Below are 22,731 nucleotides of genomic sequence, written 5' to 3'. Positions count from 1 at the left end.
ATTATGTAACAAAACTAGAAAACTTTTCCCCCCACTTTTCACACACTTTTTTTTTTATCTTACTACAGATTATTTGCATATAACACCTGTCTGATTGTGACAATTGTTCACTTTCTCCCTGAATATCACCAGATGTAAAACCAGAGCAGCATAAAAAAATTCACATCTAAAAAGACATTTAGCAACTTTAAAGGCATACAATATTCATTCCATACTTTCAAAACAAGCAAAGTCTTGAATTGAAATGAAACATGCATACCACAAAGATTCACTGCAAGATATTATTGATGAAATCTGAGAGCTTTCTGTCCCTCCATACGCAGAAATGCAACTTACATATTCAATGCCCAGAACAGTAGAAAAGGCCTCATTAAAGTAATCCATGTGACTCCAGTGGTTTAACCTCAATTATATGAAGAGATTTGAGTGCTACGTTTGCACAAAACAAAACAAAAACATAATTTACAATTTTATTTAAAAAAATATTGATCTGCAATGCACTTTCAGAAGAGCACCACAATGCATTAATGTTGTGTTCACACAAGAGCTGATGCTGTCACATGAATGCACTTTGGATCAATTATTTTGTAAATAGGTGGTAAATAGTGTTGCACAAATTTACTCACTATTGATAGTGAAATTGAAACTCTTTCTCACACTGTTGATCTGTAGTTTATAACGTCCAGCATGTTCAGTTGTGATGGTCAGAGATCCAGTTTGATTGTCCAGCTTCAGTCTGTCTCTGAATCTCCCGTCAAGAACATCATCATGTACAGTGAATCTGTCCGCCTGTTTATTGATTTCAGCCAGGGCCGTTTCTAGGAATAGGCGAGCTAGGCGGTCGCCTAGGGCGCCACCAGCTGAAGGGCGCCAATGAGCGCACGTACGGGCACTTTTAGCAGGGTTGTGATAAAGAGTGGCATGGTCACTGGATCCCCCAACATTATTGGGCTAGAGTACTGTCAATCTGACGATGCCTGTATGCCACTAGACCAGAGTGCTGTCAATTGCTGCCTGATTGTTGCATGCAAAGTTTGCATTTGGAGCGCTCAACAACGCCATTAGATCAGTGGGCTCTGTCAGTGCTTTGGCAAGGTAACACTTGCTAAGTTCAAAGGCCAATTAAAAATAATGGTACAGTAAATAAAGTGCACAAAATCATTTTCTTTAGCCAGAATTTGTTGCACTTTTGTGGCATATTTGTCCAAAAGGTGTGCGTTTTTTGCGCCAATGCATTGTTAAAGGATCGTGGTGTCATGTAATATTCCCATATAAACTTTAACAACCAATTAAAAAATATTTATATAGTAAAATTCGCTAATTCACGAGATCAATACATCCTTTATTAGACCGCTTTGTCGAGTTAAATGCATCCTTACGGAGGTGTCGAAATGCTGAATCAATTCATTCACTTACAACAGTGCTTAATGTGAGCAGGACTTAAGGGGACGTTATATATATATATATATAATTATATAATTTTCGGGGTTCAATAGGATTTCGCCTAGGGTGTCAAATTGCCTAGAAACAGCCCTGATTTCAGCTATTAAAGTGTTTACAGGTCCAAACCTCCACTGAATCAGATCATCATCATGTATTTCAGTACGACCAGAGTTTAGAGTGACTGAATTTCCCTCCTTCACTAACACTTTATCACCAAACACTCCTGAAGAACAGAGTTTTTCACAGATTAAAGCTTTAAAATCACTTGATGTTGGTTTGATTAAGCTTCACTTTTAATCAATACTTTTTTTTTTTTGATACTTTTAATTAATATCATGGTGTATTTCTGTATGAGAATAACGAATATATGAGAATAATAAATGTTAATCCTCTCTGACTAATTTAACCAGTCATTTATTACATGCTACCAGAACAGAAGCAACTGAAGCCATAAAAACACATTTCAAACTCACCAACCAGACGCCACAAACACAAACAGAACCAAACTGATTTCGGAGACATTTTCTTCATCGGTTCACAGAAAAGCTCTCGATAGCAATGCTTAAAATGTCTGAAAACAGTCAAGATTGATCAGAAACACGACTGAACTCTGATATTTGTCTGTATGTGTAAATCTGCCTAACAGCATTCAGCCTACATCAGTTTCCTCTATCACAGGAAGTCATGAAACTTAACAAGCTGGTCTTCAAATGAATTCTGACCTTGTATGAAAGCTAATATGAGGAAAGTGACATATTGTTTTTATATTAAATTAGATATCCACCGGTGTGTTCTTTAGTGTTGGTGTGAGTCCTATTTGACCTCTGGTTCTTATTTGACTGTTGATGGATTCACTTCACAAACTGAGCTGATTGCATTATTTCATCTAAATATTTCATTCATTTTGCGTGTGTGTGTGTGTATATAAGTGGACTGCGAAGTGGGCTTAAGTGAGATTCCAATCCGAAGGGAGTGAACATGTTCAGTTCGAAGGTCACTGCGAAAGGCATAGCCCTACGCCCTAATCCCGTCAAAGGGTGAGAGCTTCAAGCATTTTTAAAAGACTGCAATGGAGGGGTTGCAATAAATGTATATAATTTATACAAATTAGAGTATTTATGAATGATTATGGCGACGATTAATGTTACATTTGCAAACTGTATTGTATGAATAGGTGAAACTAAGTAAAAACTGGCGAGAAACAGCTGAGGCTCTGTCGTTTTTATTTGACTTTATTTGCCTCCGGAGAGTTCGCTACTCGAAAGCGCACGAGATGAATCTGTTAACAGTCTAAACATATTCATTTTTACTATGTTTATTAGATACATAATTGTATAGCCTATGTATTTTATATGTATTTAAATTTGAAAGTAGAATAAATTACATTATCTATTTATGTTATATCATAATCTGCGTTATCAAAGCGAAACCTCAATTTTTTTCATATCAACTTCAAATTTGGAGCATAACTTGTTTAGACATAAGGCTTTAATTTTATACCAATTTTAGCGTAAAACCTGCTATGTAAAATATTTATTATATATAAAATAAAATGAATATAGTGCATTTTCTTTACAGTAAATTTAATTTTTTTGAAAAACTCCCACGTTTGCCATAATCTACTGATTTTCTTCTTTAAAAAGATTACTTATTTATTCTGTATTTATTTATTTTTCTTTCTTACTTTTCCTGTTGTGTCTATTTTGTTTATCTATGCATTTTTTGTTATGCTGCTATATGGACTTCCTTGAATCGTATTAAGATTTTGTCTTCTGTTGTTTATTTGGTATTTTGTATGCTCTTCAAGCAATAAAAAAGAGCTATTTTTGTCAGTGAAATCCACTTCTACGGATATCTACTACAAACGATTTTCCTCAACTCACATTTGGCATGTTTGAAGGGAGGTTTGCAGATGGCTCGTTATGAAACTCCATTAAATCGACGCAATAAATAACTAAGGTTTATAGTAAACAATCGAGTCGAGGAAGTGAAACCAGATCCTCTTCCGCTTCCGGTGACTTCGGAACGCTCGCGACGTTGTCATGGAGAACAAGGACGAGCGTCGCGTTCCGTCGTAAACATGGGATACAGACAACAACAACCGTGCGATCTGCTCGGTTTCAATCGAGACGAGGCCTTTTGGTGACACGTCGTGTTTATGTTATGCATGTGAAAAAGCAAACGGTGTCTATTTTAACAAATTGGCGATGTTTACTAACTAGTCAAGATGTGGAGTCGTGGAGGAAGGAGTTCGGCTCTGGAGCGGGCGAAGGCTCAGCTCTCTGGACAGAGAATCTCGAAGGACAAAAGAGATGTGGTTAGTGTGTGTTACACAATTGCTCTGCATTCGACATGAAACCAAAAAGAATGCTGTTTACATTGTGTTATTGTACACGATTCATCACGTTAACTCTTTGTAATAAATCTCCAGTCATTTATTACATGCTACCAGAACAGAAGCAACTGAAGCCATAAAAACACATTTCAAACTCACCAACCAGACGCCACAAACACAAACAGAACCAAACTGATTTCGGAGACATTTTCTTCATCGGTTCACAGAAAAGCTCTCGATAGCAATGCTTAAAATGTCTGAAAACAGTCAAGATTGATCAGAAACACGACTGAACTCTGATATTTGTCTGTATGTGTAAATCTGCCTAACAGCATTCAGCCTACATCAGTTTCCTCTATCACAGGAAGTCATGAAACTTAACAAGCTGGTCTTCAAATGAATTCTGACCTTGTATGAAAGCTAATATGAGGAAAGTGACATATTGTTTTTATATTAAATTAGATATCCACCGGTGTGTTCTTTAGTGTTGGTGTGAGTCCTATTTGACCTCTGGTTCTTATTTGACTGTTGATGGATTCACTTCACAAACTGAGCTGATTGCATTATTTCATCTAAATATTTCATTCATTTTGCGTGTGTGTGTGTGTATATAAGTGGACTGCGAAGTGGGCTTAAGTGAGATTCCAATCCGAAGGGAGTGAACATGTTCAGTTCGAAGGTCACTGCGAAAGGCATAGCCCTACGCCCTAATCCCGTCAAAGGGTGAGAGCTTCAAGCATTTTTAAAAGACTGCAATGGAGGGGTTGCAATAAATGTATATAATTTATACAAATTAGAGTATTTATGAATGATTATGGCGACGATTAATGTTACATTTGCAAACTGTATTGTATGAATAGGTGAAACTAAGTAAAAACTGGCGAGAAACAGCTGAGGCTCTGTCGTTTTTTATTTGACTTTATTTGCCTCCGGAGAGTTCGCTACTCGAAAGCGCACGAGATGAATCTGTTAACAGTCTAAACATATTCATTTTTACTATGTTTATTAGATACATAATTGTATAGCCTATGTATTTTATATGTATTTAAATTTGAAAGTAGAATAAATTACATTATCTATTTATGTTATATCATAATCTGCGTTATCAAAGCGAAACCTCAATTTTTTTCATATCAACTTCAAATTTGGAGCATAACTTGTTTAGACATAAGGCTTTAATTTTATACCAATTTTAGCGTAAAACCTGCTATGTAAAATATTTACTATATATAAAATAAAATTAATATAGTGCATTTTCTTTACAGTAAATTTACATTTTTTGAAAAACTCCCACGTTTGCCATAATCTACTGATTTTCTTCTTTAAAAAGATTACTTATTTATTCTGTATTTATTTATTTTTCTTTCTTACTTTTCCTGTTGTGTCTATTTTGTTTATCTATGCATTTTTTGTTATGCTGCTATATGGACTTCCTTGAATCGTATTAAGATTTTTTTCTTCTGTTGTTTATTTGGTATTTTGTATGCTCTTCAAGCAATAAAAAATAGCTATTTTTGTCAGTGAAATCCACTTCTACGGATATCTACTACAAACGATTTTCCTCAACTCACATCTGGCATGTTTGAAGGGAGGTTTGCAGATGGCTCGTTATGAAACTCCATTAAATCGACGCAATAAATAACTAAGGTTTATAGTAAACAATCGAGTCGAGGAAGTGAAATCAGATCCTCTTCCGCTTCCGGTGACTTCGGAACGCTCGCGACGTTGTCATGGAGAACAAGGACGAGCGTCGCGTTCCGTCGTAAACATGGGATACAGACAACAACAACCGTGCGATCTGCTCGGTTTCAATCGAGACGAGGCCTTTTGGTGACACGTCGTGTTTATGTTATGCATGTGAAAAAGCAAACGGTGTCTAGTTTAACAAATTGGCGATGTTTACTAACTAGTCAAGATGTGGAGTCGTGGAGGAAGGAGTTCGGCTCTGGAGCGGGCGAAGGCTCAGCTCTCTGGACAGAGAATCTCGAAGGACAAAAGAGATGTGGTTAGTGTGTGTTACACAATTGCTCTGCATTCGACATGAAACCAAAAAGAATGCTGTTTACATTGTGTTATTGTACACGATTCATCACGTTAACTCTTTGTAATAAATCTGAAACGACTTTACTGTTCTGCTGACGTCACCGAGGCCGCGCAGTATTATCAATATACAGATAGCTTTTTAGCCCGTTTCCGCCACTGAATAACACTGAATTAATCTATTGTTAACAAAATTCACAGAGTTGTGAGATATAAACTCGCAATTGCGAGATACAAAGTCAGAATTGCGAGAACAAAGTCAGAATTGCGAGACAAAAAGTCAGAATTGCGAGAACAAAAAGTCAGAATTGCGAGAACAAAAAGTCAGAATTGCGAGATATAAAGATATAAAGTCAGAATTGCGTGATATAACGTCAGAATTTTGACTTTTTTTCTCAGAATTGCGTGATAGAAACTCACAAATGCGAGATATAACGTCAGAATTGCGAGATAAAAACTCGCAATTCTGAATTTTTTTCTCAGAATTTGGAGTTTATATCTCGCAACTGACTTTTTTTCTCGTAATTCTGACTTTTTTCACATAATTGTTAGATAGAAACTCACAAATGCGAGATATAAAGTCAGAATTGCGAGAAAAAAGTCAGAATTGCGAGAAAAAAGTTCAGAATTGCGAAATATAAAGTCAGAATTGCGAGATATAAAGTCAGAATTCTGACTTTTTTCACATAATTGTGAGATATAAAGTCAGAATTGCGTGATATAATGTCAGAATTGCGAGATAAAAACTCACAATTCTGACTTTTTTCTCGCAAATCTGACGTTTTTCACATAATTGTGAGATATAAACTCAATTGCGAGATATAAGTCAGAATTGCGAGATATAAAGTCAGAATTCTGACTTTTTTCTCAGAATTGCGTGATATAAACTCAAACGCGAGATATAAAGTCAGAATTTTTGGGGGGGAAAAAGACTGATATGTTCTCAGAATTGCGAGTTTATATCTCACAATTCTGACTTTATAACTCGCAATTCTGAGATAAAAAGTCCCAATTACCTCTCTTTTATTTTTTATTCAGTGGCGGAAATGGGCTTCCATACACTGTTGAAAGTAATGTTGTCTTTGCAAAATTTGTATGAATAATGCAGTATTTTAATGCCGTTTAATGTTATTGTAACAAAGGTTAGGGCAATCATAGCACATAATAATGATAGATTTAAAAATAAATAAATAGAAAAAACAGCATTACATGAGGAGATCATGTTACCGACTCCGTTATTAAATGTCTGTGGTGTGTTGCAATAACTCTTGTTTACCCAGGAAAACTCTGGAAAATTCGTGTCACTGTCCAGGCAGATGCAATTCCAGGATTTGAGCGAAGTCTTTTCGGCATCAGAGAGTGAAAACCAGGACCCTGCGAAGACTACGACATTGGAGAGTTTCAGCTTGGGTGGTGGGAGCCGATTTCTGAAGAAGACCTCCAAAGATGCCACTGGAGACAGAGTGTCATCTGCTCCTAGAAGAACTCCTGCAGGAACGTTCATACCTCAAAGCAGTTCACAAAGCGTAGCTTTGAGTAGGCTAGCGCTCATCGAGAACCGCATCAGAAACCAGAAAACCAAAAGCGACGGCCCTAGTATCGATACAAACCTCTCAGAACCACAAGAGACACGTATATCTTTACAGTCCAGCAGTGATCTGAGCATGACAGGGAATCGCTTTCTAAAGAAGAGGACTGTGTCCGCACCTCGAGAGCAGAAGGTTCCTGAGAGAACATCTGGTCTGAATGAACATAAAGAAAGGAGAGTCAGTTTAGACAGCGACGAACAGGACATGCGAAGACTTCTAGGAGATTCTTTTAGCTTATCAGAAGGTTCCTTGCAAAATGCAGTGAGACAAAAGAGTCCTCAACCAGTTAAAAAGGTATTATAACAGTAAAATTGTTTGACCCCAGTTTACTCTCCTTTGCTATCATTCTAAACCAATATGACTTTCTTCTTCTCCAGTTATACAAGAAGAGCAGTGAAAAGTCCACCGTATCTTCGCCAACTACTGAAAGACATAAAGTTCTCACCCATCAAAGTCTTTCTCCTGCCCCCAGCAGGCCTGAGTCACGCATGGTCCAGTTTACTGAACATTCAGTGTCCTCTGAAACGGATCACAGTGAGATCCGGTCTTTGGACGATCTTTTTCCTGTTGCTGCGGCACCTGATTCTGATGATACTCTGAGCGAGAGGAGTGCAGTATTGGATGGTAAAACACCTGTGGATTCAACATCTAGCAATCATCTGAAACCTTTCTCAACTATTGTTAAATTTAATTGTTCACTGTGTTTTAAAAACATTTTCTCTTGATGATCTACCCACAGATTTTAAACTGAACGTAATGACACTGGATGATCTTGCCCCTATACCATTTGAAGCAGCTGAAATCTCACAAGAAAAGGTGTGTTGAACATGTCATATCGGAACATAATTTACGCAAGATTTTTTTAAAGCTGAAAAACATTGTCTTTAATCACAGAAAGAAACACAAGCCAGACAGGAAGACAGAAACAAGAAGTCATCCAACATTTCAAATGTTGCTTCACCACCCACGCCAGAAGGGGCCTCGGCTGCCTACGAGAGTGATTTTGAGAGCGAGATCCCATCTGAGACGCTAGAGAGCGCCAGTGAGATCTCCGAACTTCTCACAGATAAAGACAAAGATGCCTCACTGATCAGCGAGGCCCAGTACAGCTCATACAAATCCCAGGATGGCGATGACGATGACCATAATTTATCACAGTCATCATCATCCAGTCGCCACTCAGACTCTTCCTCGAGGTCTACCTTATCCAATGCGACAGTCACACATGGCCCCAGTCCTAATGGTCACGTGAAGGAGGTTGCCGTACAGACTCAGATGGATGGACTAAATTACACATGGTCTTCTGGTAGGTTTACATTATCCGATATTTCAGTCAAGTCAAACTCACGAAACCCATCAAGAACATGTCTAAATCATATTTATATTTATAAATTATAGGTTATAGTTTAGGACCACATTCATTCTTGTTCTGACTGAAATGTATTTGGGAGAATCTTACGAAATCCATCAAGAGCATGGATAGATCATATTTAAAGCTCAATTTTTGGGGGGGCGTCCCTCGGGGTTAGAGTTTAGGACCACTTTCATTCTTGTTTTGAGGAAAATGTATTTTGGGTGAATCTAACAAAAACTGTCAAAACATGTATAGATCATATTTGAATCATTTCTTTGGCGCGTCCCTCGGTGTTAAGAGTTTAGGACCACTTACATTCTTGTTTTGAGGAAAATAGATTTGGGTGAATCTAACAAAAACTGTCAAGTACATATCTAGGTCATATTTTGTCTTAACAGCAAAAGAAAAGAGAATATTTGTTGTGCATCATGACTATTTTCATGACGTTTAAGCACATTTTCCTCCAAAATTCCCATTACCATACTGGCAAAAAACCTTGAAAGACGTGTTTTTGTGAGATCCACCCATTTATGTCAGCATTTTTTTCAGGCATGGCTGCTGTTGGTCCGTCACTGGGCATGACATACGTGGACCCTACTCCAATAGCCAGTCACACAGTCAGCGCTGAAGCCATCGAGAGTAAGAATTACAATATGATCTACACACTTTACGTTTGAAGAACTCTGAACCTAGAAAACATGAACATCTCAAGTGGTTACTATAAACAATCAGAACATTTTAGTCACTGAGAAAAATCTTCTGCTTCCTAGTTGAACTAGCTCATTGTCTTCCATGCTAACAGGTTTGACGGCATACAGTCCTGCCGTTTTTGCACTCAACGACATGTTGCGGCAGCAGTTGGCCCTTACTAGAGGATTCATCGACTCCACCAGACGTCATTACGCATCAATGATCGAGTCACTGGGACCTGCCGACTACAAATACACCACACTAGAGGATACTAAAGAGGTAAGATTTTGACGAGGAAAGAAAATGAGGCTGTGAGGGTTAGACGTACAACTGTTGTAACAAATTTATATATATCAAAACATTTTTACTTATATATTTCTTTCATAATATCTTTAGAGTTTGCTAACAGGACTTTATTTTTGTTCCTAGTTTATTCGTGCTCACAGGCCACCCAAACTGAGTACTGAAGATGCTTTAGATGAAGTTCTACAGGAAATGAGAGACTATCATTACAGTTGAATAAACAGATGATCAACGTTTTGGATGCATCATCCATAGATTAATAACAGCCAAAACTTTTCAATCATTGTTCATGCAATAACGTGCCTAAAATAAACCAGCATTTTTCAGTATCTGTTCATTCTGCTTCCCTTCAATCATTCATGCATAAATGAAATGTTTACATAAACACGGTGCCCTTTTTCAAACATCTTTATTTTGCTTGTACAGAGTCTCAGATTAATCAAAGCAAATGCTTGCAATGACACGGACAATTTCTGTGAGTTACAATATGATGCACTGATGCATTTTACTACAGAAAGAAACTCGAGAGTGACGAGAACATCCAAACGAATCTGAAAAACAGCTTTATGACAACTACAGTAAAAAAAAAAACAGATCACGTGTGACGGGTGATCACTCTGTGCTGGAGGGCTCCTGCGGGTCTCTGGTTACTGAGGACAAAAAAAAGATTTAAACATACATACTTGGTTATAATTAATAGTAAGTTCAATACATATGGTTAATAGTTTGATCAAACCCCTAACCCTAATTATTAGCATCAATATTAGTGATGTTTGACTTGGAAAACAGGCTGCTCCTAATTTTTAGGTCTCTATTTTACAAACACAAATACCTTTTTCTCGTGCTTTCATCCTTGCGACAAAATTGTAGCTTTTGTTTCGCCTGTAGTTCACGTACGGGTCGTCCAGTTGGACTCCAACTCCTTTATACTGATCCCACTTGTCCCGGATGTCTCCTCCTTTGATGGGGTCTTGAATGCCCTGTTCTTTAGCACCAAGACCTCCTGATCCACTCCAGCCTGCACGACGAACAGGAAGAGATTTAGCACTGGATCAACAGAAAGATCAGTTCATGGCGGTGTTTGTTGATCACTTACCCATCTTCATGAGCATCTGATGGCCTTTGTTTTCTTCACCCAGCCTGAGGTCGACGGGTAACGCAGCAGGACCTGAACCCAAACCAGATGTGGAGCTGCAGAGAGAGACCGTATTTCATGTTAACGTCATGCTTAATCGCTATTTGGTTTGGGTACATTTTATTAAATTTATTAGGTGAAAATCATTATTTGGTCAAATCTGCATAAATTTTTTTATGTCAGATGGGACGACAGCAATGATTATACCACCAATTATAATGGTTTACAATTTTTTAATCATGCAGCACAAGAAATGTAGCTTTAGTCCTGATATTTGACTAGCGAAGGTGAAAGTAAATGTGAGAAGTTGTAACAAAACAAAAAAAAAAGTCATAGACACTGCAATCTGGATGGGATACATTTTTCATATTTTTTTCAGCAAGCACCGCAACAAGATATTTTGTTTTTGTTACAATATTTAACTTAAAGTTCAAAATAAATGTGGAGAAGATTTGTTACCAGAAATACAATAACAGATTTTGTATTGGGATTTCATGGGATGGGATTAGATTTAAATTTAGGAGTCCCTAATGAGTAAAAAATAGGTAATTTGCTCCGTAGTTTTTAATTTGTTTTTTATTAGAAATTTCACTAAATAATGTTTTTAAAAAAAATTTATAATGAAAAATATAATATTAAATTATTTAATAAAAATTTAATTTTAATTCATCCAAATAAACCTTTGTGGAAAAAGCTGATACAGATGAGATCACAAAGCAAAAATCTGCTTTTCAAATGTGAACTGGACTTACGGTGGCGTCGGACTGCGTGATTTTGCAGCGTGGCGACGCTTGTCTGGAGATCGTGACCTGGAGCGAGATCTGGAGCGGGAGCGACTTTGGGATCTGGATCTGGAGCGACTCCTGCTCCTACAGGAGAAAGTCAAAAAATGTGTTCAACAACTTCCTGTGGCTGGAAATAATGGTTTAAATGTCAAAGCAGATATTTTTTTGGGATACCTAGAGTGAGATCTGGAGTAGGAGCGAGAGCGAGAACGAGAGTGGGATCTGGATCGGGATCTGGAGCGGGAGGATTTGGAAGACCTGGAGCTGGAGCGTGATGTGGATCGTCCTCGGCTGCGTGACCGACTGCGGGAGGGACTTCCTCGGGTGCTGCAAAAAAAAATAAAAATACCAACGAGGAAACAATGGGAATTACTTCTGTTTGGTCACATCTGAATTCCAGTGTCATTTTAGTATTGGTAGTAGGAATGTCAACGATTAATCGACGATCGATAATAGCTGGCGATTAAAAATAAGAATTCTTACAACTTGTTAATTCGTTCCTAGGACTTACTAATTTTGTGGCCACGGTCCATGTTTCATTCATTTGTTCCCAAGTTAACTCACGATTTAACTAAAATGAGGGAACGAACGAATTCTTAATTATTTCTCTTGTAAACAAAGCTTTGTACCTCACGTGTAATATTCACGTAAACAATGTTTCATATGAGCACCGCCGGTGGAAGCGGTTATCATGACCGACCACGTGCTGTAGTTACGTTTGGGATTATTTTATTTTAAGTGGCAATAATGTTAATTGCAAACATTGCTATTGTGTTTTGAAATACAATAACGAGCACCATGAAACCATTTTAGAAAGGCATATTCAGCATCTCCGTAACAAGATAGGAAACCACCAACAATAACCTCGGTTTAAAGTAAAATGACCCTCACTTCATCAAATGATTTTAATCACATCTATTCATTTACAATCCTACTACTATGCTTTTATTTAGACTAAAATATAGTATACTATAATAGTATTTAGTTTGCATTTTAATTTTTAGTAATTTTAGTTTACTATTGTAGTAAAGTAGTAATATTATAGTTAGGGTTAATTTTTTTATTTTAAGCTTTCAATTTTTTTTCGTTTTTTATTAGTTTTTTATATTAAGTTTTTATTTCAGTTTTAGTCTTAGTAAAGGCAACATTTGTCATTTTTGTGTAGCTTAAGCTTTTTCAATTAACATTCACATTTTATTTCAGTTTTAGTTAAACTAACAAAATTAATAGTGTAATAGTTTTTTTGTTAGAATACATTAAAACACCCCACCTGTTGCGTTTGTCTTGGTCCTTTTTACGCCTTGCTCTCATTTTGGCCCGGAAGAACTCATACAGACCATTCTGTTCCCAACCCTCACTGGAAAAATCATCATTTTCAGTTATTACAACTGAAGTATTGAATAAAAATGACCAAAAAATGGCTACAGCTCAGGAGCAGTCACACTGGCGTCACCTGTTTCTGGGTCTGTCGTGAGACGGCGGGCTGTAAAACGCCTCCACTGCGGCCAGCAGACGCTCACTGGGAGGCATCGGGGGCGGCAGACGGATGTCTTTGGGGTCCAGAGGCTTATAATCGTGATCTTCAAGCTATCATCAAAGAGAAAGTATCACCTTTAGCATGAGACTGACAAAAAACTAACTTTCTCAAGCTGACGTCGAATGCAAAATCACCTTCACAAGCGGCGCCATGAGTCCTGCGGGAAGGTCGAAGTAGGGCACGTTGGGAACCAGGCTGGGGTCGTCCTGACTGACGTGAGCCGGGGTCTGGCGCCGCATGTGTGGCGCCTGACCGTTAAACCCGTGAGGAGGCGGTCCGAAATCGGGATGCTGGTTCCCGCCCCACGGAGGAGGATCAGACATCCCGGGAGGGGGAATCCTCTGGTTCGGGTGGTGATGAGGAGGCGGACCGATCTCTGATATGAGAAGAACAATACAATGTACGACATACCTGGAAAGTTGAGTCCTACTTACGCCAAGTCTAAAATTTCAGCACACAAAAATAACAAAACATGCTAGGCAAAATTGTACAATGCAACTATAAGCTCTACTAAATATCTGACATTTCTATTTTCTATTACTATTTTATATTTTTTACATTCTATTTATTTTTAATCAAATTTTTTATGTTTTATACAAAATTAGAATTTGTGATAAAAAAAAAAAAACGTGCAAAATCTGAAAACAAAATTTGCTTATTTGTATTTTTTCACTTGTTTAAAACGAAGGCAGAAAAAAAAACTTTAAGTATTAAAATATTACACCGCAATGTGTTTTTTTTTTATTTTGTAAAACAGTTCAATTAAAATATAAAAATACGCATCTATTTTATTTGGAAAACAGGTTAATTTAAACATTAAATTATTATACAACAATATGCGTCTTTTTTTTTCTTGATTTATTTATTATTTATTAATTTTATTAATAATTAATTCAAGTATTTCAAGGCTACTTTTTATAATAACTGTAATATTCAAAACAGTGTTTTATTATTTAAACTATTAATAATAGTATTTATTAATATTTTGAATTAGGTTTAATTTTTTGTTATATATTTTCATTTTAGCTTAAGTTTACAAATTTTTGTTGTTTCTTATATTTATATTACATTTTTAAGCTTTCCTTTTAGTAATTTTAGTACAGTATTACAGTATTTACTAGTATTTTGAATAAGGTTTCAACTTTTATATTTTCAGAGTTTTTTATTTTCATTTTTTCCATATATCCCTATTACAATAATGCTGTAAAATAAATAATTACAATAACTGTACTGTAATTTAATAATCATAATTTTATTTTACAGAACAGTGAAATTACAACACATTTATGTCTACATTTCTTAACTTTCAAACGTTAAACCTCAGATTTACACAATTCGCATGGGTAGAAAATGTGTCAATACATATAAATGTGGAAAATCCGCATCCTCCTATATTAGTTTCTGACAAAACTTTCTCATCTAGTTGCATCAAAACATTTTTGTGAATTATTGAAACACAAGGACAGCGAATCTGTGCAAATTTATTCCACAAAATCACATTCTTACAGTATTTTTTGCATTAATTTCAACAACTTACGTAAATACTGCTTAACTAATAAATAAAATAAACTAATTCTGCGTACGTGTAACTCTAGTAGTTTTCCAAATAGTAAAGCTGAGGTCTCACCTCCTGGGAAGTCTCCCTGCGGGTAGTCGAATCGGTGCGGTGGATACGGCGGCCGCTCAAAGTGATGCCGCGGAGGAAACTCGTCCTGCATGAAGCGCGGCGGGAAGCGTCCGAAGTTGTGTGGCGGCAGCGGCGGCTGGTTGAACGGTGGCGGCTGCTGGTGTGGAGGGAAGGGCCCGCGAAAATGTGGAGGACGCTGCATGCGGAAGGGAGGCTCCCTCTGGCCCCACGGTGGCGGCTGATCCGGCTGGCTGCTCCACGGCGGCTGGTCGAACTGGCCGCTCCAGGAGGGCGGTGGCTCGTTCTGGCTACTCCAGGGGCCTGCGGGGCCCCCGTCCCGAGGGCCGCTCCAGTTGGGGTCCCGCTGCTCGTTCCACATGCCCTCGTGGCTGTTCCAGGGGGGCGGGGCTTGAACTGGGTCGAATGGTGGCTGGAGGCGGAAACATTGAATATGTTAGCATCGTGGCTGTGTTGATTAATTACATATTGTCAAATAAAACTTTTAAAACGGTCTTAGACAAAATGAATTAAGTTCATCATTTTATATATTTTCAGTTTTTATTTTCATTTTAGTTTTACTATTTTTTTTAATATTTAAAAAATATTTTATTTTAAATATTTATATTTAGTTTTTATGTATTTTTATTTCAGTTTTAGTATTACTTATTTTAACTATAGTATTATACTAGTATTATCCAGAATTTTTGGAGCAAAAAATTACTACAAGCACTATTTTTTTTATTTGGAAAATAGTTTTTTTATTTTTTATTAAAGGGGTCATAGGATGGCCATTTTCCACAAGTTGATATGATTCTATAGGGTCTTAATGAAAGGTCTGTAACATAGCACATAACATTTCCCACAGAATTATGCTCTATTTGTGGCGGCATATATATGCAAATTCATTCTCTGCCAGCAGGAGGCGCTTAGAGCGGGAGAGATAGAGGTTTCCCCGGTAACGGCTGTACACAACGCAGGGCTTCGTTCACAAACACTGCTTTATCAGACATTACATGCAAGATGAAATGAAAATGACATCCAAAATTTTCTGAAGACTGTCGGTTTCCTTCAGAGATACAGTGATATTAAAACACCCGCACCGGGTTTCGACTTTGACACGTGCAGTGCTCATGTTTATTCAACGAAGTCAAAGCCTTTTGGAAAATCCGTTTGTGGTGGTCAGTTTTTATATTGTGGTGGGCCGCAATGGTTTTGGCCGCAAACACCTTTTTTTACCCTGTCAAAAACAGCTCTTTTCAGAGCAAGCCGTTTTGTGGCATTTTCCTTTAAATGTTAATGAGCTCTGCTGACCCCGCCCCTCTCTTCCGAGCCACTCTCAGAGAGACTGTTTACTTTAGCTGCATTCATCGTGAAACTTGCTAATTAGCACATTATTAGGAAAGGCGATTTGCAAAGATTTATTAAAAAACCTTACACTCACTTCTTCTGTAGGTGAAGCTGGATCACGAATGATTCAAGCGAACATAGACGCATTTATGTAGATCGGGGGCGCATTCTCTTCAAAAACAAACGTAATCCACTGCGTCTTCAGCGGCTCAGATGTCAGGAGTAAACGACGACTGCTATGTTAATTATTACATCCAACAACAGAACACCTCAATTGCTTGTTAGGAGTCATTCTTGTCTACAACTCCTCCGGCGGTGAAACAATGATGGACTGATGACAGTCACTCAGGGCGTGTGTAAGACGCCAGTCGAGTGTGCTGAAACGCTACTGTCAATCAAACTATCGTGGGAGGGGCCTGTTTTTGTGACGTCACACAGACAGGTATCTGAGATCGGCTCAATTTGAGAAAGGGGTAAAGATTAGTAGATTAAAAAAAAAAAACACTGGGTGGATTTTTATCATTATAGGGTGATTGTGTACACACACTGCCAACACACATTTCAGTTCAAACAACTTGTAAAAGTGCATGTAGCATCCTATGACCCCTTTAATTTAAGACTTTAAATTTAGGTAATAATATATTCACATTTAAATATAATATATATATATAGTACATCTAATATTTAATAAAATTGTAATTAGTAACAATCTATTACACTACATTTGAGGTAATATTAGATTACTTTTAGATTACTCCTAACCTAACTCGTTTATCACATTGATTTAAATAGGATACTCTTGTTCCATATTGATATAAAAATACAAAGAGTTTTCTGGATTTTCTGAAAAAGGGTTGTGAATGAAACGCAGGGGGTTCATACATTGATTTTAGAATTAAAAAATTGAAAGCTAGAAAAAATTAAGGAAAAATCAATTATTTACTGCCATTGTGTGAGTAAAATGCAACCAATAAAATAGTAACTGTAATCTGATTATGAGCATTTTAAAACTAATTACAAATATGTAATATTTGGAGTCTGATAATGCAGATCACTTATAATCAGTTCCTGAGTTAGTATTAATACACAGCTGCAAACAGCGTAAGATCTGTGAGATTTTACAGCATTTCATTCACTTACGGGTTGTTGCGGGTTCCACGCTGGCATGTTGTGCTGCGGCTCAAACCAGCCGGGTTTAGAGGAGGGAATGTCGGACGACGCTGCTGGGTTCGAGTCTGATGGTCGGTTCTGAGGGCCTTCGTAATCAGCGGGTGGGGGACCGGCCCCTGGAGGCTTCAGATCTCCTGATGACATCATACAAAATATCAATTTCCACATTACAACGAGCCAAGAATGACATCATAATTAATCACATATAAGCAAAAATAACATCATACGTGACCCTGGAGCACAAAACCAGTCATAAGGGTCCATTTTTCGAAATTGGGATTTATACATCATCTGAAAGATGAATAAATAAGCTCTCCATTGATGTATGGTTTGTTAGGATCGGACAATATTTGGTAGAGATGCAACTATTTGAAAATCTGGAATCTGAGGGTGCAAAAAAATCTTTAAAATATTGAGAAAATCATCTTTAAAGTTGTCCAAATGAAGTCCTTAGCAATGCATATTACTAATCAAAAATTAAGTTTTGATATATTTACGGTAGGAAATTTACAAAATATCTTCATGGAACATGATCTTTACTTAATATCCTAATGATTTTTGGCATAAAAGAAAAATCGATAATTTTGACCCATAAAATGTTTTTTTGGCAATTGCTACAAATATACCCCAGCGACTTAACACTGCTTTTGTGCTGTCACATTTATAGTCAAGAAAGACAACAAAGTGTCTGTTTTAAAGTGTAAGTGTATAAATGTTTTGTCTATTTATGTAAAGCACCACTGTAGTCATAAATAATCCTAAAGAGGGTTAAAGGGGTCATATGATGCGATTTCAAGTTTTCCTTTCTCTTAGCATGTCAGGGAGACGCTGTGTGTTTCAGTGCGAAAGCAAAAGCACTTTATTTGGCCTTCCGAAAGTAGATGCATTTAGGAATCTTTAAGATTACTTACAACAGAACAGCAATGCATTTTATGGACGTTTCGTGAACGTCCATAAAATGAATGAGGAGGATGAGGAGATGAGGAGGTCATTCTGACTTTTGTTATTAGTTTAAGTATTTGCTATTGACTGTTCAAATGCGGAGTTTTGCGCATCGTGTGTGTGTGTGTGTGTGCGCGCGAGAGAGAGAGCGTCACATCAAAGTGAGTCAGCTGTCTTAACCGTGGCTTGTGTACTGCACACATACCAGCTTCATCACTGTGTCTGTCACACGACTCTGTTCCCCTTTCGGGCTCTGTCTTTGCATTTATTTTGAAAGATGAAGCTGGCGATTATGGTAAGGGACGTTACATTTCTGACGAGTGCTTGCGGTGTTCGGCCAATCACAATGCACTGGGTCAGCTGGCCAATCAGAGCAGACTGCGCTTGTCGGAAGGAGGGGCTTTGTAGAAAACGAAGCGTTTGAGAGAGGCGGGGCATAGAGGACCTACAATAATGTACAGTATTTGAAAAATAATGTGTTTTTTGAACATTAAAGCATGTCAACATATTCTGTTACACCAAATACACAAAATAATGATCTTTAAAAAAGCATCATATGGCCCCTTTAAATAAAGCAAACTGGAGAATAAATGCACATGATGTAAAAACTGACATGCAAATTGGGGTGTTATTTTTAATGTTTTTGAATGTCTCTTCTGCTCACCAAGGCTGCATTTATTTGATCAAGCATACCATAAAAACAGTAAAACTGTAAAATATCATTAGAATTCAAAACTGCTTTCTATGTGAAATTGTAATTTATTTCTGTGATGCGCAGCTGTATTTTCAGCATCATTACTCCAGTCTTCAGTGTCACACGATCTTCAGAAATCATTCTAATATGCTGATTTGCTGCTCGAGAAACATTTCTGATTATCATCAATGCTGAAAACAGTTGTGCTGCTTCATATTTCTGTGGAAACTGTGATACATTTTATTTTTCAGGATTCACAGATGAACAAAGTTCAAAAGAAGAGCATTTATTTGAATTGGAAATCTTTTGTAACATTATAAATGTCTTCACTGTCACTTCTGATCAATTTAGTCCTTGCAGAATAAAAGCATTAATATCGTTCTAGCCCCCAACTTTTGAACAGCAGTTTTTCCATAAGAGACTTTGTCTGCATGTGATGTCAAATACGCACTATTTGTTTATTTTATTTGGAAAAGAAAATTAAAGAATTTAAATATATGTAATAATATATTCACATTTAAATATAATATATAATGTATATATAGTACATTTAATATTTAATAAATTGTAGGTTACTGATTTCAAATTACATGATGAAAATTGTAATTAGTACCAATCTAATACGCTACATTTTAGCTAATATAAGGTTACTTTTAGATTACTTCGGACTTAAATCGTTTATCACATTGATTTGCATGTGATGTCACATGTTTTTTTTCCAGGTTGACCTAAAACTTATTTCAGATAGTTTCCATACATATATAATCTTCATTTAGTTTAAGATAAAGCTCTAAAATTGCTACAACTAAAATTAAAATAAATTAAAAGATTTAATACATTAATAGAATGTTTTAACACATTGCTAGCAAGTTTGAACATGTTAACATGATTGAACAGGTTAGCAACATGCTAATCCATGCTAGCGACACGTTTTAACACATTGCTAGCCTGTTTTAACGTGTTACAAACATGATTAGCACATTGCTAGCATGGATTAACATGTTGTCCTAGAATAGTCGTTAAGCTTTGCTAGTGACAGACAGCTTAAATACTCCATGTATGTTATTGTGCAAAAGTTTTCACCCCCTCAATGAAAGTCTATGGGACTTTACGTTGTTTTGATTGTCCATTTAATGAAAACCGTAAGTCCGATCAGTTAGAAAAGATACAGCAACCCGAGTCAGACCAGTCTGAAGGTCTGATCCAAGTTTGGTGGTTGTAGCCTGAAAACTCTAGGAGGAGATACCGACTAAATTTAGCCTCACAAGAAGGATTAATCACAATATTACTGTTTCTACTGTATTTTTTTGATAAAATAAATGCAACCCTGGTGTGCAGAAGAGCTTGATGTACCTGTCTGAGGCTGAGCAGGTGTTGCTCCTGCTGCTGGAGGTTCCACTGGCTCTGCTGGATGAGCTCCTCCACAGACGGCGTGGTTGGCGGGATCGGCGGCGGCGGGAGCATCGGCAACGTCGCGGAAACATCGGCGACCTCATTACCTGGAGGTTTACAGAGCTCTGCGAATCACAAGAACACGCAGATGCAAAAAACATCACGCCTACTGTACGCTGAGGCAAACATCTGCCTGCCGGTGCGTCCAGATCTGACGGATGTGTGTGAACGGTCACACTGGGAAGTGCTACGAGAGGAAGCGTGACTCTCTTTGGAATGGACGTTCCCAGAGCAAAGCCATTCAGATCAGAGAAGCATGCAGGAAATCACTCATGCTGGTTTGTTCCCCTCTGATTTTCCATGTCTTGCGATAGTCGCATGACAAACTCGGGAATACGAAAACATTAAGCCGAGGAAAGCATGGGGATATGACGTAGTAAACTGACTGCAAATAACTGAGGGGAAAAGAAATCAAGTAAAGAACCCACAAAGAAAAATGACTTGCTTGCGGCTTCTGAAAATAAAACTGAAAATCTGAATCAAGATTTATATAGAATGCTTTCATTTGCAAACAAAAGTAAACCTAAAATCACGCTGCACAAGTTTAGATGTCATGTATGCAGCAAAAAAACACAGGGAAGTAACATTCTTTGCTTTAAAGGAATAGTTCAACCAAAAATGTAAATTTGCAAACAATTTACTCACCTTCAGGCCAAATAAGTTTAAGCTGAAGCACCAAGATTACAAAAAATAAATAAAAACTAAAACTAATATAAAAATATATTAAACCTAAAAAAAATTATAAAAAGACCATAAATTTAACAAAAATAAAATGATAAAAGCCAAATAAAAACGATAAGTGTATTTAAATATTACTAATATAACACTGGTTAGCAGAAATAAATGCGACGGATGCTCTCCACTGGTTTATTCACGTACGCTGCTGCTGTTCGATGGCCAGCTTGTATTTGTAGTAGCCGAAATATTCTCCTCCGAACAGAAACGAGAACTTGGGGTTCTCCTTCTGCTTCTCCATGGTCATCTTCTCAAACTCCGGTCCATTTCGGGCGACAAACTGGGCCAGTTTGTCAATGACATTACGCAGCTCTTGATCTGATGGGGAAAATATAGGACATATTTTTAAAATGTAACAGTATTATTTTTAGAGAATATGACTAGCCTAATTATTTTAATATATTTTACATTTTTTTAAGTATTACTAAATATGTGTGGTCTTTTTCAAAGTGTAAGAGCTTTAAGACATTTCCCTTCATGTTGTTTTGTGATGACTGTAACACCAGCTGTCCACAGTTTTAATGTAATAAATATAATATTTGTACTATGTTGGTCACCATTGACATTACTGTAAAAGCTTTATATAAAGACAGTGAATGCACCTGCAATCGATTTAGCAATTTCACTAGCCGTCTGACCCACACTAGACAGTCAACACAAGCTACAGAGCACTTAGATGCTGATCTGATGAGTTAATTGCGTGTTTATTAGTGTAAATAATGTCAGTTCACACGCGTTCGTGCTAATCACTCAGTTACCTTCTGGCGGTGTGGCAATATCCATTTTCCTCAGGATTACACGCTCGTGCTAGACCAGGAATTCATTTATGACACATGACGCTGAAGTGTGGAACAAAATAAATCGCTTTTAAACGGCTGCGAGCATTATATTAGCATAGCTTTGTTGTGTTTCAGTGCAAGACGAAGCGACCGGAAACCGAATCCTGACGACTTCCTCTGACGAGCGAGACGCTCAGAAGGTCCGTGACGTCACAGCGTCGCCTGCCGTTCGGAGGCCGTATTATTATGGAAACGCTCTTCTTCTTCTTCTTCTTCTTCTTCTTTGAGGTTTAACGGCGGCTTGCATCCAAGAGCGTTGCATTACCGCCATCTTCTGAAGTATGCGATGTTATTCCATTTTATTTCCTCTAGCTCAGTGGTTTTCAGCCTGTGGGTCGCGACGGTATTGCAGGGGGGCCGCCAATTACTATTAAAATAAATAATAATATTGTTAAAACATGTAAAAATAGATGTAAAAGAAGTCATAACATAATATCTTAATTTCATATATATATATATAATTAAATAAAAAATAAATACTGTTACTTTGCTTCCACTATTCGAGCTCGCTGATTGGTTTAAGAATAAACCGCCAATTCTAAAATAGTTTTGCTGCATATGCTACAGAACAACAGATTCAAACATGAATGAATGGCTGTCAACAGGGTCGCTGAAAAGAACAAATGCAGATGTCTCTCCATCGACAAGTAAGCCTGACACTGAAAAGACTCCAAATAAATCTAAAAGAAAATACAGTAGTGACTATCTAGTGCT

At 37.2% G+C, this 22,731-nt stretch overlaps 2 protein-coding genes across 3 annotated transcripts; one reads left to right on the top strand and one right to left on the bottom strand.

Annotated features, from left to right (window-relative positions):
• Positions 1 to 3,461: 3,461 nt before the first annotated feature.
• cunh19orf44 (chromosome unknown C19orf44 homolog) lies at positions 3,462 to 10,104 on the top strand. 2 transcript variants are annotated; one of them, XM_016230434.1, is made up of 8 exons: positions 3,462 to 3,760; positions 7,099 to 7,701; positions 7,785 to 8,031; positions 8,147 to 8,223; positions 8,302 to 8,713; positions 9,311 to 9,400; positions 9,564 to 9,730; positions 9,881 to 10,104. In XM_016230434.1, the coding sequence occupies exons 1-8, from the start codon at positions 3,671 to 3,673 to the stop codon at positions 9,968 to 9,970; spliced, it is 1,776 nt and encodes a 591-aa protein (XP_016085920.1). In that variant the 5' UTR covers positions 3,462 to 3,670; the 3' UTR covers positions 9,971 to 10,104. The 2 variants fall into 2 exon arrangements, with proteins under 2 accessions (XP_016085920.1, XP_016085919.1); XM_016230433.1 differs by lacking the exon at positions 3,462 to 3,760 and adding an exon at positions 5,477 to 5,783.
• Positions 10,105 to 10,147: 43 nt separating this feature from the next.
• On the bottom strand, positions 10,148 to 22,160 carry LOC107549356 (calcium homeostasis endoplasmic reticulum protein-like). Its single transcript, XM_016230403.1, has 13 exons — positions 21,937 to 22,160; positions 21,323 to 21,496; positions 20,318 to 20,508; positions 17,326 to 17,526; positions 14,839 to 15,268; positions 13,346 to 13,587; positions 13,128 to 13,261; positions 12,945 to 13,031; positions 11,849 to 12,001; positions 11,642 to 11,758; positions 10,851 to 10,945; positions 10,587 to 10,772; positions 10,148 to 10,404 (listed from the first exon to the last, which is right to left on the bottom strand). Exons 1-13 carry the CDS (start codon positions 21,959 to 21,961, stop codon positions 10,367 to 10,369), a joined length of 2,073 nt encoding a protein of 690 aa, XP_016085889.1. The 5' UTR covers positions 21,962 to 22,160; the 3' UTR covers positions 10,148 to 10,366.
• Positions 22,161 to 22,731: the final 571 nt, after the last annotated feature.

The sequence above is a fragment of the Sinocyclocheilus grahami genome, unplaced genomic scaffold (assembly GCF_001515645.1).
Source record: "Sinocyclocheilus grahami isolate Dianchi unplaced genomic scaffold, SAMN03320097.WGS_v1.1 scaffold370.1, whole genome shotgun sequence".
In the NCBI taxonomy this organism is placed as follows: Eukaryota; Metazoa; Chordata; class Actinopteri; order Cypriniformes; family Cyprinidae; genus Sinocyclocheilus; species Sinocyclocheilus grahami.
This window is presented reverse-complemented; position numbering and strand designations above follow the sequence as displayed.